The sequence below is a fragment of the Miniopterus natalensis genome, chromosome 5, assembly GCF_054644295.1.
Source record: "Miniopterus natalensis isolate mMinNat1 chromosome 5, mMinNat1.hap1, whole genome shotgun sequence".
Classification (NCBI taxonomy): Eukaryota; Metazoa; Chordata; class Mammalia; order Chiroptera; family Miniopteridae; genus Miniopterus; species Miniopterus natalensis.
The window spans coordinates 55114114-55132981 of record NC_142085.1 but is presented as its reverse complement, the minus strand read 5'-3'; the positions used below and the strand labels follow the sequence as shown (position 1 = coordinate 55132981).

The window sequence follows — 18868 nt, the reverse complement described above, 5'->3', positions numbered from 1 at the left end:
TAGTGCTGGGGCTTCCCTGCTGCCCTTAAGTAAATAACTTCATTATAAAGATTTTTATACCTTTTTTTATAATCACCCAGATTTGGGGGAGAATAGAAAAAGAAGTACACAGAAACTATAGGCTGTTTTTCTAGGACCGGGGATGGAGAATTTCTACATTTTAATAATGTAGCTAAGACTAGTTGGCCTTTTCTGTTTGGCATATTGTTTTATTGTAAATTTAATGTTATTGTTATTACATATTACATTATTATAGCTAAACCATTTCACAGTTTTGTCACTGAGTAGGGGGGCGATTGAATCTTGAAAATATTTCTTTGACTTTGCTTAAAACCTGATTATTTTCAGATCAGACTATGGATGATACATTTTAGCTTTTTTTTTTTTTAAACTGGGGGTACAGTTCTGCCCCTCCTTTTCCACCTACCCAGTCCCAGTTGTCATCACATAGGCTTGCTCTATTCAAACAGCCTCTCACCGGTCATCCTGATGTTACCTCTTAACCAAGTCATTGTACACAGTGCTGCTTTCCATTAGTCTTCAGAAAAAGCCTCTTTCATCATGTCACTTCCTTTGCTAAAAAGTCTTAAAAGCCTCTTCATTGCTTGGATCATAGAAAGCCCTAAGTGGGTGGTGGCTATTTTAAATTATTACTTCAGTCCCCTATTCATTTATTTCTTCTCTGAAGGCCCCTAACCTTTATTATCTTCACATAGTTAATCCTTGATTTTGCACAATACTATTCTCAGTTTCATCTTGTGTGAAAAGCATGAGTTTCCTAAATTGAAGAATATCAATCATGCTTTTAAAGAAGTGGAGTTAAAATATTGCAGTGAATTGTATTATATTTGATGCATATTAATTATCAAGGTTTTTGTTTTCTAAATTTTCTTTCATACTTGCCACAAACACTCAATGTATTATTGGACTATTATTTTCAACATTATATACCCACTGAATGCACAATGTAAAGTTGGGAAAGGTAGCTCACATGCTTGCACCATGTCTCTTTTTTCTTACAGTTTAGTCTGTGTCTGCACTTAAAACCAAATCTGTAACAGTTATGTCAAAGAAATTGAGGTATACTTCTGTGCTAAAAGAAAACAAAACAAAGCAAAATTATCTTTAATGGCTAGATAATTGAGTCGATTTTCTTATAAAATATAAAACATTGCTCTGTGCTCAGCACAGTTCTTTAATTATTCCCACAACAAACTTAAGAAATAGAGAATTTCCCAAGTTTTCTAAGAAACTGGATGCAAGATCACAGAGCTCATAAACAATACTTCTCTTCGTAGACTGGCTGATTGTAGAGCTTCTGCATTCTGTGTCGTGATGAGGTTTCCATCATCACTGACATGCTCCTGTAGAGGTAGTTTAGGAAAATGAAACTTAATTTTAAAAGTGGATAAAGCATTGAAATTATTAGCAATAAGTTATGACGTAGTGCTAATAAACACTTGTCAGTAGAAATGCTGTATCTGCTATTTTGAAAACTTTTAAACATAGAGGGAAGTTAAAATAATAGAACAGCTAAGACCATATATATACCCTTCATCTGGACTCACCAGTAGTGAACATTTTTCTACATTTCCTTCCCCTTCTCTTCCCTTCCCTCCCCATTATCACACCTAAGAAATTTGACATTAATTCAATAAAATTATCTAATGCTTATTCCTCATTTCCCAAGTTATTTCAAAAATGTCTTTTATAGCTGATTTTTAAAATGTTCTTCCCCAATCCAGTATTCAGTCAAGGTTTATTTTTTGTATTTAATTGTTATATCTTGTCAAGCTCTTTTAATGTTTTTGTATTGTTTTGTTTTATTTTTTATTGCCTTTGAAAACTTTTTTGAAGAGTCCAGGCCAGTTTTTAGAGTGTTGCACATCCTGGGTTTGTCTGATTGTTTTCTCATTACTAGGTTTACTTGACTTTATGTTAAGCATTCTGGACAATAATACCACATTTGTGATGTATGGCTTCTGATTGTACTATATCCAAAGGTATCTAATGCCAGCTTTACATTTCTGATCTATTAACTTGTAATTTGTAGCAACAGAGACTTAATTGTTTGAATTCTTTCTTCATTTTTCAAATAGACGACAACTGAACGACCTTTCATTCAGAAGCTTTTTCGTCCTGTGGCTACAGATGGACAGTTGCACACATTAGGAGATCTCCTCAAAGAAGTTTGTCCTTCTGCAATTGCTCCTGAAGGTAATATAATTAGCAACAGTAAAACATTTCTTTCATTTCTTTGTTACTGAGGTAATGTAAGCGTTTGCATTTATATCCAAAGGTATCTAATAACTTTTACTAGTTACTTCAGGAAGATATTTTCATTACCTTGTAGGGAAGAACCTTTTGAAACCAAAGCACTTAATATTTACTTTATTATTTTATAAATTATTGACACTAACAAAATAAGGAATTGACTCTTCTTTGGCAAAATAAAATACACTGTTCTTAAATTATCCTCTTATCACATATTTGGTGTCCTGGTTCTCTCTCATTTGTAAATTCAGTTCTGGTAAATATTATGGTAAATACTGTTTTTAATCATCCACTGTGTTTCTTCATTCTAAAGGAATAAGAGGTAGTAAAATAAAATATCTTACCTTTGTTTTTCTTAATCAAATATGCTTGCCTTTCCTGGCATTCCTGTGTGTATCTAGCACTTCTAAGTCACACAAAGGTTCAGTTTGGCGGGGGGAAGGGGCATCTAAAATACCAACAGAACCAGTACCAGGAAAGATTGATTTAAAAAAAAAATCGCCTGGCCGGATGTTGCTCAGCGGTTGAGCATCGACCTAGGATCCAGGTGATTGGGGTTCAATTCCCGGTCAGGGCACACGCCCGGGTTGTGGGCTCGATCCCCAGTCGGGGCATGCAGGGGGCGGCCGATCAATGACTCTCTCATCATTGATGTTTCTATCTCTCTTTATCTCCCTCTTCTTTCCTCTCTCTGAAATCAGTAAAGATATATTTTAAAAAATATATATCATTGACCACTATTCAGAATTATTGAAATTGAACAGACTTTATTGGTTTAAGAGTTTATAAATACATTATTAGGTCTTGCTGTCACTGTACTCTACTAGACCACATAGTCAAGGTTTTTGATGGTGCCTTACATGTTCTCATATTTCTAATGCTGGTGTTGTTTACTCAAAATTACAGTTACTGAATTTTTTCTTTGTGTCATTAACCTGAAACATTATTTATGATCATTAAGTCATAGCATAATTAACATTAAGTTGATTATAATACTATCTTCAAATCTTAATCTGTTTTGTTGCTGTGTAATTTTAGTTTTCAGTAAGAGTTTCAATTAAATAATTTCCTGGGAGTTTAATTATTTTTAATAAATTTATTGAGTAGTCATCACTGCAGTCTAGTTTCAGAACATTCCTATCACATCAATAGTTCCATTGTGCTTGTTTGCAGCTAATCTGTGCTCCCACTGCCAATTGTAGACAACTGTTCGTCTGCTTGTTATCTGCAGTTTGCCTGTTTTGGATATTTCACATAAATGGAGTCATACAAAATGGAAACTTGTTTTTTTCACTTAGCATAATGTTTTTGGTTTCATCCAATTTGTAGCATATTCAGTAGTTTCTTCCTTTTTATTGCTGAATAGTAGTCCATTGGGTATATATATTATATTTTATTCATTCACCAATTGATAGGCACTTGGATTGTTTCCACCTTTTCACTTTTATGAATAATGCTCCTATGAACGTGTGCATACATAGATCACTGTGTGGACCTATGTTTTCATTTTTCTTGGGTAGATAGATCCCTAGGAGTGGAATGGTTGGGTAGTATGGTAGTTTGTGTTACACTTTTTAAGAACTGCTAAACTTTCCCAAAGTGGCTGCCCATTTTACAGTCCTGCCAGCAATATATGCAGGTTCCAGTTTCTTCACATTCTCACAAACATATACTTTTTGTGTTATTACAGCCATCCTAGTGCTTGTGTAGTGGTATCTCATGGTGGTTTTAGTTTTTATTTTCCTAATGATTAATGATGTTGAGTGTGTTTTCATGTGCTTATTATTATTCCTGGATATATTCAAATGCTTTTCTCAAATTTTTATAGATTATTTGTCTTCTTATTAGTGAGTTTTGATAGTTATTTATATATTCTGGATGTATATCAGACATGATTTACAATTTTCTCCTATTATGGGTCTTGTGGTTTTTTTTCTTTAGAAGAGTAAAGTATTTAAGTTTGATGAAGATTTTTATGTATTGTATTCAGTTAGTAATTTAAAAATTATCTAATAGATAATAATACATTTATATATTCTAAAATCAAAATGTATTTACAGGAATTTAGAGAAAAGTTCTTTTACAACTTTTATTCGCCAATTCCTAACCCAGTTCCCCTCTGCAAAGATAACCAGTATGCCATTTTTCTGTATATTCTTACAGGGGTAATTAAATAGGCTTTTTTAATTTTTGAAGTCAAGTTACAGAAATTTTGACTGGGCTATTCTCAGTAACTGGTATTGATTTAGGAATACTTACTGTTCCAGTTTATGTGTTCCATGCTGTAAGAGTTTATTTTTAAAAAACAAACAAAAACTATTTCATGTCTGTTTTGCTACTTTCTTGAAGATTTGAGAATATAGACTAGTTTTTCCATTTGAAGTATAATTAAGAGATTAATCATTTTTATTGCTAACAGAGATGGGACATGGGCCTCCTACTTACCCCCACTGCAAACATTGGCTTTCAATTATTCATTTGTCTGCACTGTATTTTTTTCTCTTGAGTAATTTGTAGTATTTTAAAGAACATTGTAAAAAAAAATGCCTTTATCAATTAAGAGTAATTGAAATTTAAGCTATAGCTTGATATTCAAATGGCTACCTTATTTTTATTTTCTTAGATTTTTTTGACAATCTGCCTTCAAAATATTGTGTCATTTAAAATAATACTTCTTTATAAGATCCTTCACTATTGAGTGAGAATATTAAAATGAAACTCAACTTTGGAAGAAAACTGTTATACTGTAATGATCTATCCCCCAACCAGCAGCACACTTATCAACAAATACACAGAATGATGCAAGGAAACTTCCTAGGGAAGAACAGGAAGAAATTGGCTGGATGTTAGTTTTGTGTTTGATATCTTTAAAGAATCTTAGAGTTACTTGGTCATTCTTTTTATTTTAGATGATTTGCTAGAAGTCTCTTAGCTACTTAATTGCAGAACTAGGTTTAGAACTCAGATCTTTAACTCCTGGTTCATTGGTTTTTTCCACTTTACTGTGCTACCATTTATTTTCGTTTTCACATTTTCAACCCTTTTGTTTAGTTTAAGTTAACATTCTGAAATGTTTGCCTTATCTTACTTCTTTATTTTATGTTTTGTGTTTGGTATCTAATCTCACCTACGTGCTGTTCTCTTTTATAGTATTTCCAGGTGTGATCTTAGGAACCTGAACGTCTATATTTATTTTGTTCATTTTGTTATTTTAGAGTTCCTGTATATGATTCTGACCACTCTTGTTGAATTTATTAAAATGGTGGCTGTGCCATGAAGGCATTTACTTGAAAAGCAGTCACGTGCTTTGGGCTGGCAGAATACACCTTTGTGCTCTTTTGCCACCCTGCACCCAGATCACAGTACATGCAAGGCGAGCGTGGCCCTGCGTAAGAACCGCACACACATTTGTGAGGCCTTTTAGTCTTTTAAAGATTCTTTATTCTCTTCTAAATTTTTTAGCATGTCCTATATTTACATCTATTTCTAAAGAATATACAGGGTGACCTCCCATGTATTTTTTTTGAAGGGGGTGTGGTGAGGTAGCCACTCATAACTTTAATCCACAAACTTGCCTTTTAGGTGTTATTCAGATGCTATTGGTGGATATCTTTGTGCGACAGTGTTCTTTCCACCCAAATTGTCACGTACTTATATTGATGGGGACGCGCACGCTCGCGCGCGCACACACACCCCCCCCCCCATATACAGACATCATTGAAATGCTATAAATAGCACTTAAACTCTTGAGGTTCTTTTGATTGTACCTTTCCTACCAGGAGGATGCCACATTTCTAACACGAGTATCTGGAAAAACTTTTATTTGCCTCTTTCTTTTGTCGCCTCATATTGGAAAATAACTGTCATTTCAGGACCTGTGGGAAATATTCAAAACAGGTCACTATTTCAGTTAAGAATTGTTTACTGTCTGGTTCAGTATGCCTGTGGCAGTGTCAAACATGAAGCATTTTGAAACATCTGCACCCAACTTAGGCTGAAAGCGAGACTTTAAGATTGGGTGTGTTTGGATAAGAACTGGTTGTCACCACATGATAGAGAAAGTACTGCATAAAACTTATGTGGCACCATTGTCTACTACTCCTTAAAAGAAGTGATTCATGCATGAAGAATTTTATCTTTATTTCATCACATGAAGGTAGAATTACTAAGAATTATGAAGACGTGTTTTAGGTCATTGTTCTTGTGGAGTAACTAATTATGCTTTGTGTGTTTCTTTTTGTTGTTTTATAAGTGGCTAGAGGAGTTATCCAAGTTAGAGGTAACAGGAAGTAATCAAAGGTGAGCTCAGGTAAATTTTTTCTGTGGTGTCAGCTTTAGTTAAAATGACTCAGAGCTAAGCTTCTGTACCAGACGTGAAGTGAAATATTTTTTTTCTTCACTAAAAACAACATACCAGAATAAAACCAACAAAAGTTAAGACCCATAGCTTTTATTCTTTTACTCGGGAGAACGCAGAACACCTAAAGCTTTGCCCAATCATTTCATTTCCCAGTTTTCTAATTGTAATGTATAAAAACCTAGTAGGTTAGGCTCAGGAGAATAAAAGTGTCTATCTGTGCTTTATAAACTTATTTCAAAGGTCCAGTTGATGAGTTCTCTGTGACAGGCTGTTTTAATCCTGAATTCATATGGATATTTTACAAATGGAGCATATGTGTAAGGAAAAGCTTACATTCCATGGCAAATTAGTAAGGATTCCTGCATCTCTCTTTCCAACAAGTGCAATCCTGTAGCCACTTGCCTTTTTTCATTTCCATTTCTGTCCTGCTTCCTGGGACCTTATTTACTTTGAGTCCCTTCCTAACCATTTTTAATTTTTGGTTTCCAGTTGATGTTGTAGATTTCATTATTCATCATTAAATTTCTTTGTGTCAGCTGTCTTCTGGCACTGGGGATAATAAGATGTGTAAGACATAGTCCCTACATTTAAGAAACTTTGGTCCATTTGGAGTGGACAGAAAGATGTACAGATTGGTATGTACAGGACTAGAGATATGCAGAGAATAGTAGGAAGCATCTAGAATTCCTGTTTTATCCATTCTGGAGTAGATAGTGAAGACTGAGATAAGTCCTAAAAGGTGAGCAGAAATTAGATGAAAAGGAGGGGCTAGATCATATACCACATGACCACTGTAGAGGTAGAATCCTTCACCAGCTATCCAGGGGCTAGTTAAGGGGTACTGTTTGGTCAAAAATGTCCCTATTTGCTGAAGGACTAGCCATAGTTTTCTACTTATCTCATAAATATGCAGAAATTTTTCAGTGAGGTCAGAAATGTGGGAAAAGTACTGAGGAACTAAGGGACTTAAGTTTTATCTATTTTTTTGCTTAATTTGTACATTGGAAGATAATTTTAACAACTTTAGACTAGGGGAGTCATAATGCCCCATTTAGGCATTCTAACTTAAATTTATATTGCTTTATTTTTTATATGCTTTATGAGAAACCACAGAATGGTTTTTACAAAAATTAAGAAAAGATAATGTATTCATATTTTTTCCTCCTTTGCTCTATAATATGGCTAGCTTGTGTTTATAAAGTGAGTTAACTGTTTGGGGTTATAATAAATTTTTTTAGAGAGAAAGCAATTAGAGCAAAGAAATATCTAAATCTCATTTTATTCATCCAAGGCAGATCCTTCCAGTTGAAGTCTGAACCAGCAGTAGTCATTTTTGTTAGAATGGTGGCACTGTCCCCTAAAAAGGTGGCATTTCATAACACCAAAATGCAAAACCTACAAACCCCCAAACTTCATCAGAATTAGGGTTCAGAAGTAAGAATAATAATGCCTTTACAATTTCAGTAATTCTTTTTTCACTCACTTAGAATTTGTTTTCATTCTAATATTTCTTTGTGTATCTACACAGTTTTTAATTTGGAACATTATTTCAGTAGTGGTTCTTTTTTTTCCTTTAATGTTTCTTATTCTATAAAATGAGAATACTTGCTAGTACCTGCCTCAGAGGATGGATTTAAATGAATGAAAAGTTTGTTTAAATGATTTTTATAATAATATTATTCTAGGGTTTTACAGTTAGCTTTTTGGTGGTGTTTTTGTATTATTTTGGTAATATTTTTTTCACAAATAAATGTTTTTTTCTTATGGTGTTTTGATAAACCTACTCTGCAGAGACAAATACTTGATGTTCAGCCTATGTACAGATGTGTAAATATATAGTGAACTCTGAATTGTGAGCTGATACTGTAACTTCTTATAGTTTAGATTGTGGCAAGAGTTCCATGCCACTGATAGTTACTTTTTTTAGAAATTAAATAGTCACTGTGGCCAGCTCTGTTATCATTTACTTGTTAAAATATATTAAAAAGAAAATCTTAAGGCTAGAGGTCTGAAAATGTTGCTGCTAGTGAAAGTTTTTCATTGAAGACTAAGCAGCAGAACACACATTTATTTGAAGGTTCTAGCTATTCACAAGAAGGTCCCAGAAGAAGGCCCTTTTGTAATTTTGCTGAGATACTGTGAGCCCAACATGCGGAACTGGGTCACTGGACTCTAATGGGAGCCTTGCCCTTTCAGTCTCATACTAACACACTCTGCTCTTCGTTTTTTCTTTCTCATTGGATGTATATTTTATGTTTAAAAAAATGTTACAGTGTTATTCACGGTGGGAATTCAAAAAGTTTTTCAAATGTAGCCCTCAGGAGCGAAGATCTTCTGTACTCCAGTTTGGACAAAAGCAATTTGTTAGGCTCAGTTTTAACTTGATAATTATATCTTTTTTCTTGAATTTATCATTATTCCACCAAATTCTAAAGCAAAATGAGTCAAATTCTTTGCCTTAATTGTTTTACTTTCCCTCCATCTCCGTTCTTTGTCCCAATGCCTGGGTAACATGGATTAATGTTGATCTAGAATCTGTTAGTGAGTTAATCCATTGACATATGTCTTCTAAAATCAAAGAAGTAATAAACGGATTATTTTTGTTATTCTCCGTTAATAAAGGTGAGATTACTAGACCTGTCAAGAACATGCTTCTGATTTCCCTCAATGTTGTTCTTTACCTAAATCTCAAGAAGTTAAATCAATTAACATGACTTTTTCGAAGTGGGAACAGACACTTGCACAATTAATATTTCATCTTTAGCGCTAGAAAACAAAATTCCCTTAACAAAATAGTAACACATGCAGACTATTAAAAGCTAGTCATCTCTTCATTAAAATAAGTCCTGTGCAACCTCAGTCTGGCCATATATGAACTGTGTAACTGTCGCCTATATTTTAAATGAACCAATTCTGAGCTATTCTGTTATTCATACTTGACAAATATTAATGGGCCCTATTATGTCCAACTAGAATTACTGGGTCATTTTATGGAAGCAGATCAAAACATTTGAACCTGTATTTCAGAGTTGTTTGGCAGGGGTAAATGAGCAAGTTTTAATTTCTAACTTTTACCACATTTTTATTTTATTGTCAGGAGGCTTTTAGTTTATTTAAATGGCCTTACAATCACTTAATTTAATATAGTGCCCTATTTATAATATAACTAATTATATGGGATTGTTTTTTAGTTTGAATTTTGGTTTATGTCCTCATTAAGAAATATAAAGATATAAGCGAAAGTCAATGAAAGAATTAACATGGCCATGTTTTGAAAATCATGTATAAAATGTTAAGAGTCAAGGCTCTGGGAATATCATAGGCAGAAATAATTTTTTTAAATATATAAAATTTATACATAGAAAGAGATATGTGGTACATATTAACTGTGATATAATATGTTCATTAAGACCTGTACTGCTAAGTGAGTATAGATCCGGAAGAAGTTAATGTAAGTATTTTTAAATGGGTTTGTATTTCTCTGATAAACAGCACTCTCCTTCTGTTTGTGATCATAGGATAAAAGCTCCGTAAGCTTGTATATGTTCATTTTTACTGCTACATCATGTAGTGTGCTCTTAAGATTGAGACCTCATTCCCCAGGAAGCATTTCTGTCTAAGATTAATTGCCCTTTTAAAATCCGCGTTTGATGTACTCCTTTGGCTGTATCCTGGCTGGGTTTAACCCTCTTTGACCTGACCTCACTGACTATTACCGCTGAGGCTGAGTCAGAATCCTTCAACATGATGTATGCACTTCAGATTTCAGCCTGTGGTTTTTCATGTCGATGGATTCAATTAGTTGGCGTTTTACTAATGAACATATCAGAGGTTAAAGAATTTGTCAGACTGAACAAAATTGTTCAGACCATTGGTAATCAAATGGCTCATCTCTTTATTTGTTTAAAACTTTTTCACAAGTGTTCAGTATTATTTAGAAGTTTTACCTTCAGCATCACACATTTCAAAAGAGCAAATCAAGTCATTTTCTGCTGAATTATAAAATGTAAATGTGAAGCCACAAAGCTAAAAACATAGCTACAGTGTATGGTGTTAGATTTCTATTATTCCATATTCATGAGTGTGAACTAAAAAAGAAAGTTCTTTATTTAAACTGAAATTTTCTGATTAAAATCATTTTCCCATGAAGACATACTAGCCATTTCTTTAGCTTCCTTTAAATTCAGAGATTTCACATATTTAGTTTACTTATTAACGGTAAGAATGAAACTTACGCCTCTCTAGACTCAAGTGACCTGTTTTTAAAGATATTTAGGTCATATTCCTTGTTGAAAAACAGCTAAAAAATAAGGATTAAAATGTAGATTGGGATGGGGGAGGCTATGAGCCATTGTTAATAGAAATCTCCCAAAGACAGATTCATCACATATTGTGAGTTCTCAAATATTTTAAAAATGTATAACAAAGATTTTAGAAGTCATCCCCCTCCCCCCAAGAATGTTTTCATCTTTTAAAAGAATAAGAACCTTACCAAGGCCTATTAAGCAACATAATCATAGCACAATAGGGCTCATGTGACTTGCCATGATGTACTCTCTGAATATCCGTGTTGAGAGCACTGCCAGCTTAATCCAGTGGGTTTACAGCACTTGAGGAATTTTTAAAAATGTTATTCATTCCGGTGTTTGCATAATGATTGAGTCTTTGGATTTTTGTTGCTGTCATTCTTTTTTTGTCTTAACACAGTCATAAAATTCATGTGCCACACTGCATAATAATATGCGGAGTGTATATTAACATGAGGCCAGACGCTCATAGCCTTTGCGTGTTAGTAGTAAAACAATTATTCTCATAAATGTGTGTTCAGGAAGAGAATTACAGTGATTGTTCACTGGTTACCAACCCATGACTTTTCAAAAGCTGATCTTAGGTCTTCACTAACTATTAGTAATATATTTGACACTTATATTTTAGAGAGTGAGCAGGAGGGAAGAATGAGGAAGAAAGTCACTCACTCTTGAATACCTACCATGTCCAAACCCTTTGCTGAGTTCTGTGCTTGGATATTCCACTTAATCCTTCATGCAGCCCTGATGTTAGAATTCTTTATCCACACTGAGACGAAGCAGACTTCAGAAGGTTAGGTGATTGGCCTCTTAATTTGAAACTAGTGTTGCAATTTGAAATTTAAAGGAAGTGCTTTCCTGTCCAGGCATAGAAGTCTCATATAGACCTGGCCAGGTAGCTCAGTTGGCTGGAGCATCATCCCGTGCACCAAAGGGTTGTGGGTTTGACTCCCACTCAGGGCCAATACCAAGGTTGTGGGTTTGATCCCAGGTCAGGGTGGGTGCGAGAGGCAAATGATCAATTTTTCTCTCTCACATCGGTGTCTCTCTCACACACATCGATGTTTCTCTCTTTCCTCCCCCTCCCTCCCCCCCTTTTCTCTAAAAATCAATTTAAAAAAGAAACATATCCTCAGGTGAGGATTAAAAAAAACCAAAAATACCATAACGTAGATGCTAGCTCAGAATTGAATTTGTTTTTATCAGGCTGTTGGTGATGATACGAAGTTATATTATTTTATAATACTTGGACTTACAAGTGAGATACATATAAGAAATGAAACTTTATTCTGATAGTCTCTGTGTTGATATATGATCTTTATGTGAATTGAGCTCCATCTGCACCTAAAGAAAATACATGCCTTAGACATTTGTTTCTACCCTTTTCCTTAAGTCACAAACCCAAAGGATTTATGAATGACTATTTTTATATTTAGAAGATTAATTAAAATAGTTTTTAAAATTGCTGTGTGGAACCCTGGCCAGGTGGCTCAGTTGGTTGGAGCATCATCCCAAACACCAAAAATCGCAGGTTTGATTCCCTATCAGGGTGCATACCTACGTTTCAGGTTCAATCCCTGGTTGGGATGCACATGGGAGGCAACTGATCAGTGTTTTTCTCTCCCCCTTCCTCTCTCTCTAAAAATCAATAAATACACATTCTCAGGTGATAATTTTTTAAATATTTGCTGTTGACATTTTACAAAATAATGACATGTGCTCTTCAAAGCTGTCAAGGTTATAAAATGCTAAAAACTATCCAGAGTATAGAAAAGTGAAAATTAAATGCAACGTATGATTCCTAGACTAGATCCTGGACTGGAGTAAAAATAATTGGGATTGTTGATAAAATTTGAAATTATTACATAATAGTATTATATTGTGGGGCTACAAGAAATACTTTTCCTCTCACCTTCTAAGTTCTTCTAGCTGTGCTAGTAATTCAAATGACATACAGCAGATTAACAGGAGAAACTCAAAATTTAATATGTGCAAACAGGAAATTCACATAAGCATGAAAATTCCAAAGACATTGAGGCAAGTTTGTGTCTATATGTCACTTTGGACAAAAGAGCAAAGGGGGAGAGGTGGTCTTAGATTTTAAAAGTGAAAATGGATAATTTATAGGTAGCAAGAAAGTGCCAAATATGTTCGTGCTAGGCAGCTCAGAAAACAATAGGACCATGGTGGGGGGTCTCTGCTTGGAGTCTTCCTACCTGTCATACATAAATCATGTTAGGATAAGGCGAATATGCTGAGAATTCCTTCCCCAAACAGGTCTTTCCAACTGAATCTGTTGGGCTGGAAAGGGGAGGGCCAGACGTTCTTTCTGAGTCTTGTTTTTTTCTCTATCTTTTTATTGATTTTTAAAGAGAGGAAGGGAGAGAGAGAGAGAGAAACATCAATGTGAGAGTGGAACATCCATTGGGTACCTTCTGCCTGAGATTGAGCCTGAAACCTGGGCAATGTGCCCTGACCCGGAATCAGACCTGTGACCCTTTGGTGATGGGATGATGCCCACCCACCTGATCCACACCCCAGGGCCTGAGTCTTGTTTCTTAATAACCAGCCTAAAATCAACATCCCAGAAAGCAATATTAGGGTGGCTAACCTTTGTCCCCTTCAGTATCAGTGGTAAAATGTTTTAATTTTGATAATAGAAAGTACACACTAAAATACTTAGGGGCAATGAGCTTAGTGTTTCTAATTTACTCTCAGATGATTCAGAAAGTAATTACATATACACAGAATGATAAAGCAAATGGAGCAAAATGTAAACAACTGATGAAAGAAGAGGAATTTCTTATACTATTCTTGCAACTTTTCTGTATGTTCGAAATTATATGAAAATTGAAGTTATATCCAAAAAGTGCCCTGTATGAGAGAATTTCATATAGAACCAGTTCACTTAATTACTGTCTCAGTGTTTGCCTACTTTAAAGCATCAAACTAACTTCTAAAAAAATCTGAGTGGGTGAAGTGTGGAGTAACATTTTTCTCCTGAGTCATTTGCTTTGTAGTGACATATTTCTTATCCCCAAGTATTAAATTCTAGATTCGCATTTTGAAACACAAAGACATATTTACCAAAAACATGATTTGCTTTAGCAGTATCATCAAGTGTTTCCTTTCTACTGTTAGGAAAGAAACATCTGCTGATTTTTCACCGCTCCATTTTGTTCTTTCTGATGTTACCAGAATGTATTGTGGGGGTCGGGAGCAAGCATCCCCAAAATGTGCCACCCTGCATGCAGATTATTTCAGACTGAAATCATTTAAAATCCAACACACTCAGGAAGAGTTTTTTACTTCCCCTTTTTCTTAGATTCCTACTTTAGGAAGGGAGACTTGACTTAATCACCTTAAGAATTTTGACTCTAGCATTAGCCAGGAAGACCAGGCAAGTTAGGCTAGATACAACCCCCCGCCCCACCTTTGTGTTCCTGTCGTTTCTGAGTTGCCTAACAAGAATTTGCTGCCTTGTACTTCAACTACGATAAATTGCCCATTCTTACTTCTGAAATCTAGTACCCTGTCCCCCCTTTTCTCTTTTGCCCAAAAATGTCATATATACCCAGTATTGCCTCGCTGTTTTTGGAGTCTTCATGCTTATGTGAATTCCCTATGCACATGTATTAAAATTTTTATTTTCTTATGTTAATCTGTATGTTGTTTGTATTTTTCAGCCAGCCTGAAGAACTGAAGGGCTAAGGGGACCTTTCTCCCTGTCCCAATAATACCGTCATGCTATGTTGTTATTTATGGTAGCATGAGTTTAGGTGATAGCAAATGTACTTGGCTTATCTGGAAACATTTTGACTTTTTGTTGTTTTAATAAGCAAAACAGTCTTTACAGGTAGGGCTCTTCTATATAGTCATGCTAGCCATCAAAAGCTATTTTCAAAAAATTAATTTTGGCAGTGTGTTTTACCAGCAGCCAAGTTATCCAAGCCCTGAAAACATTTACAGACTAAAGTTACTAAGTGTCAGGCCCTGTGCTAGGCACTGGAGATACAGTGATGAATGAGAGACTCTGAAGTTACTGTTACCAGGAGAATTGCTGCACCACTCTAAGAATCCCTCTGTGACAGTGTGTTTCTGGAGGAAGTCAGAAAACAAAAAAGATTCTACACAGGTGACATGTTTGGACAAATGTAGGCTGTGACCAAATAATGTATTTGAAATTTTAAACTGTTATGTTGAGGGACATGACAGTTCTAGATCCGCTTCCTTCGTTGTCTTAATTTAGTTAGTGACACTTTCATGTTGTAGATTAAAAGTGACCCCAATTTAAAGCAGAGAATCAGTGCTGCCTATTCAGGTTTGTGATTATGTGATTTATTGAGTTTGTTATACAGTGTTTGGATCATGCTTATGTTCTCCAGCTTCTGTTGTACAACTTTAACTCCCAGTATCCTCTTGTGTAACAGGGTTTGTCTTTCACCTTTCAAACACGCTATGCATGAGTGGGCCATATTATATTTCCTCCCACATTTAAATACTTGAGGCACAGTATTTTGGATACTGAGTTGTGACTTGTTTCTTCTACTAGGTTTCAGAATATCCAAAAGTGACTGGTTTAAGGAAAAACCTTACAGATAAGGAACTTTTACTCTTACACCACTGCTCTTTCATTTTTTGACTCAGTGCTAAGTAGGAGGAAGATTCTGAGAATATTAAGATATTTCAAAGAAATATATAATAAGAATATAAAGAGAACTACACCGGAAATGTTTTCAAATATTCTAAGAAAGATTTAATACAGTAAAGTTTGGCAATCTAGAATTTACGAAGCGTGAATCATTCCAGATAGCGGAGGGCTTATCCATTTGAATACCAACGTTTTCAGTGTTCTCAGAGTACTAATACCCTGCTTTCTATAGTATTCTGTATATAGCTTTATTTATAGATGATACTTACTCATCATTACGAAAACCAATCATTGTGTTAACACTGATCACAACTGTGCAAAATGCATGTATAGATACAACGAAGATTGGCAGACAAAACAATGAAAGCATTTTTTAGGTTGGTGTGGTAGTATTTTGAGGTGATGTCTTTAATCCAAAATTTTTTTTTTTTAAATATATCTTTATTGATTTCAGAGAGAGGACAGGAGAGGGAGAAGGAGAGATAGAAACACCAATGATGAGAGAGTCATTGATCGAGCCCGCAACCCGGGCATATGCCCCGACCGGGAATCGAACCCCGATCGCCTGGATCCTAGGTCAGCGCTCAACCGCTGAGCCACACCCGACCGGGCCCAAAATTGTTTTAAACTATGACACAGTGATTCAGGGGTTTGTTTGGAACTTTTATTTGACTGTTTCAGGGATTGATAGTGTGTTTAAGGGTGGTTTTGGGGGCATTCTTCTAGCAATTCTCTGTAGTGTTTTTGTGTCCTCTCGTATTGTCAGTCTGTTGACTGTAACTTCCCAGGACTGTGCTGCTTCTAACAGGAAGTTTAAATATTTTGTTAAAAGGTCTCTTGTTTCAGGTGCCAGCCAAGCCATTATCACCATACATCATCAGCCCATTTTGCCTAGACATTAGAGCACTAGAGATGCAAAAGTTATTTTGAACAGAGAAAAAAGAGGAGAAAATAGGGTATTTCCCTCTCATGTGGTTCCATGAATTCCCTGTTTCCTTGTCTTCTCTCTCCAGGAAGCTGAGAGGTTTAGACATTGTATTTTGAAGAGGCTAAAAGAGACAAACCAAGAATTGTGCTAAAGGAGTGATGCAAAGTTTCTTTTTTTTTCTTCCAAAAGAGATATATGGTTTTGCTTTCTTTGCTTTCCTAGGTGTTTCTGTTTACTTTAAAGATTGTCAGCACATCATACCAAAACCATAAAAGAAGCAAAACTAACCTTAATTTCATTTGTAATGAAATTGGAATTTAAAAGAAAAGTATGAATTGCTGCACCCTTTTAATTAGTGAATGGGTGTTGACGAGAGTCAATCAGGTTTCGTGACTCTAAAACAAATCCCTGCGACAGACTCGTAGTTCCTTCTCATGGAAACTTGAACTCTTATCCTAATAATGTCTCTGAAACTTCCTGACAGATATTTGAACAACTTTACTGAAAATTAACCTGCAGCTCCCATCTGTTTTATTCCTAAATAGATCTTATTCTTGATGATTTCTACTCACATACCTATTTTATTTTTTTTAATTTGTATTGACCTACTTCTTAGACCCACGATTTTTAATTGCCATGTAGTACAGTTTTTAATGCACAGCTAAAATAAGTTTTGGTCAGTGGGTACAGTGGGCTGTTTTCTCCACTATAGTTTCATTAACGTCAATCTTAGGTAAGCACAGTAATTAAGAAAGAATGAATACTTTCACATAGAGCAACAGAATTTTTTTATCAGAATTCATTGTAACTCTCAGGTTTCTGTTTTGGGTGATACATATTGCAACATTTCAACTTTCTCCATGTCCACATTTCCTGCTGAGGGGACAGACCAGGTTTAATCTGTTGAAGCTGTAAAATCCATCTAATTCACTAAGGACTCTTAAAAGGCAGATTATTTTTCCTTCAACTGTTTTGAGTCGTATTGATTATTATTGGATTTCTTTCTTGGAATAGATGGGGGAAAAAAGAATCAAGTGATGATTCATGGAATTGAGCCAATGTTGGAAACACCTCTACAGTGGCTGAGTGAACATCTGAGCTACCCGGATAATTTTCTCCATATTAGTATCATCCCACAACCAACAGATTGAAGGATCGACTACTTGCTTGAACAGAATCGCCCTTACACAGGATTTACCAGAGCATGTCACCCTTCTGCTTCAGTCAGGTTTGGTGGAGGCAACCTGACCAGAAACCCTGCTGCAAGCCAAACAGGAAAAAGATTCCCTGTCTGATAAGGGCACTGGGGCTGGTCTTGCTTTGCATCACCACTGCTTTCCTCCACTGCCGTCATTAAACCTCAGCTGCGACAGGAAAGACTTTACAGGACCACTGCAAGTCTTCTGTTTTCTTGTAAAATACAATGAAGCCGAAACCTTTGGCCTAAGAAGAAAATGGAAATATGTGCCACTCAGTTTGTATTTCTGATTAACAAATAAACAGGGGTATTTCCTAAGGTGACCATGGTTGAACTTTAGCTCGAGGGAGTGGAAACATTGGTTTAATTTTCAAGAGAATTAGACTTAAGAAAGTAAAAGAGAAATTCTGTTATCAATAACTTGCAGCAATTTTTTGTAAAAGATCAAATTACAGTAAACCCATCTTTCCTTAATGAAAATTTCCTATGTTTACAGTCTGTCTATTGGTATGCAAACAATCTTGTAACTTTGATAATGAACAGTGAGAGATTTTTAAATAAAGCTTCGAAATATGTTTTGTCATTTAATAACATACAGTTTTGTCACTTTTCCAGTATTTTGACTCACGCATAGTAGATCACTGTTTTTACTCTCACGTGTTACCATTGAGACCGGTCGTCATCGGCACAGGATAACCTGTCTCAGGAGCTCTCCTAGGAGTTCTAGCTGCCGATTTTTGCCGATTTTAAAATCTGTGTCCTTTACATGCTAAAGATATTAATAATGTTATTTATCTTTGCTGTTTTCCCACTGCAAACCTGTCAGATCATAGTATACTAAGCATCTGTATAGAATAAGTTTGCATTTTTGGGAAAACTGATTCCTTTCCAAGGTAGTGTGTTTCATTGGCTTCAGGTCTAATATTTCACTGTGGTCCCTGGGAGCGAGTCTTTGAAGTCTAAAGATTACAGACCTCCTGACTGCAGTAGCTTTTCCTTAACATTACCAAAAATATTCAGGGGTGACTAGATTCTCATTCAGTATAAGGAAGGTTTTGCTGCACTTTATTACCACACTGCTGGGATTCTCCCAGCGGGAAGTATTTGTGCATTACACTTTGTTCTTTGTAAGCTGTCCATACTGAATGTC

The 18868-nt window shown here is 35.3% G+C and overlaps 1 protein-coding gene across 3 annotated transcripts in view; it reads left to right on the top strand.

The window, feature by feature from the left end:
* ATG5 (autophagy related 5) overlaps positions 1-18309 on the top strand; it is a 97611-nt gene extending 79302 nt beyond the window's left edge. For 2 of the 3 annotated variants that reach the window (XM_016217513.2, XM_016217514.2), the window contains exons 7-8: positions 2100-2217; positions 17535-18309. In XM_016217513.2, coding sequence (XP_016072999.1) covers positions 2100-2217; positions 17535-17671 — 255 coding nt within the window. In that variant the 3' untranslated portion in view covers positions 17672-18309. The remainder of the gene's footprint in view (positions 1-2099; positions 2218-17534) is intronic. The other variant, XM_016217515.2, reaches the window with a different exon arrangement.
* The last annotated feature ends 559 nt before the right edge of the window (positions 18310-18868 follow it).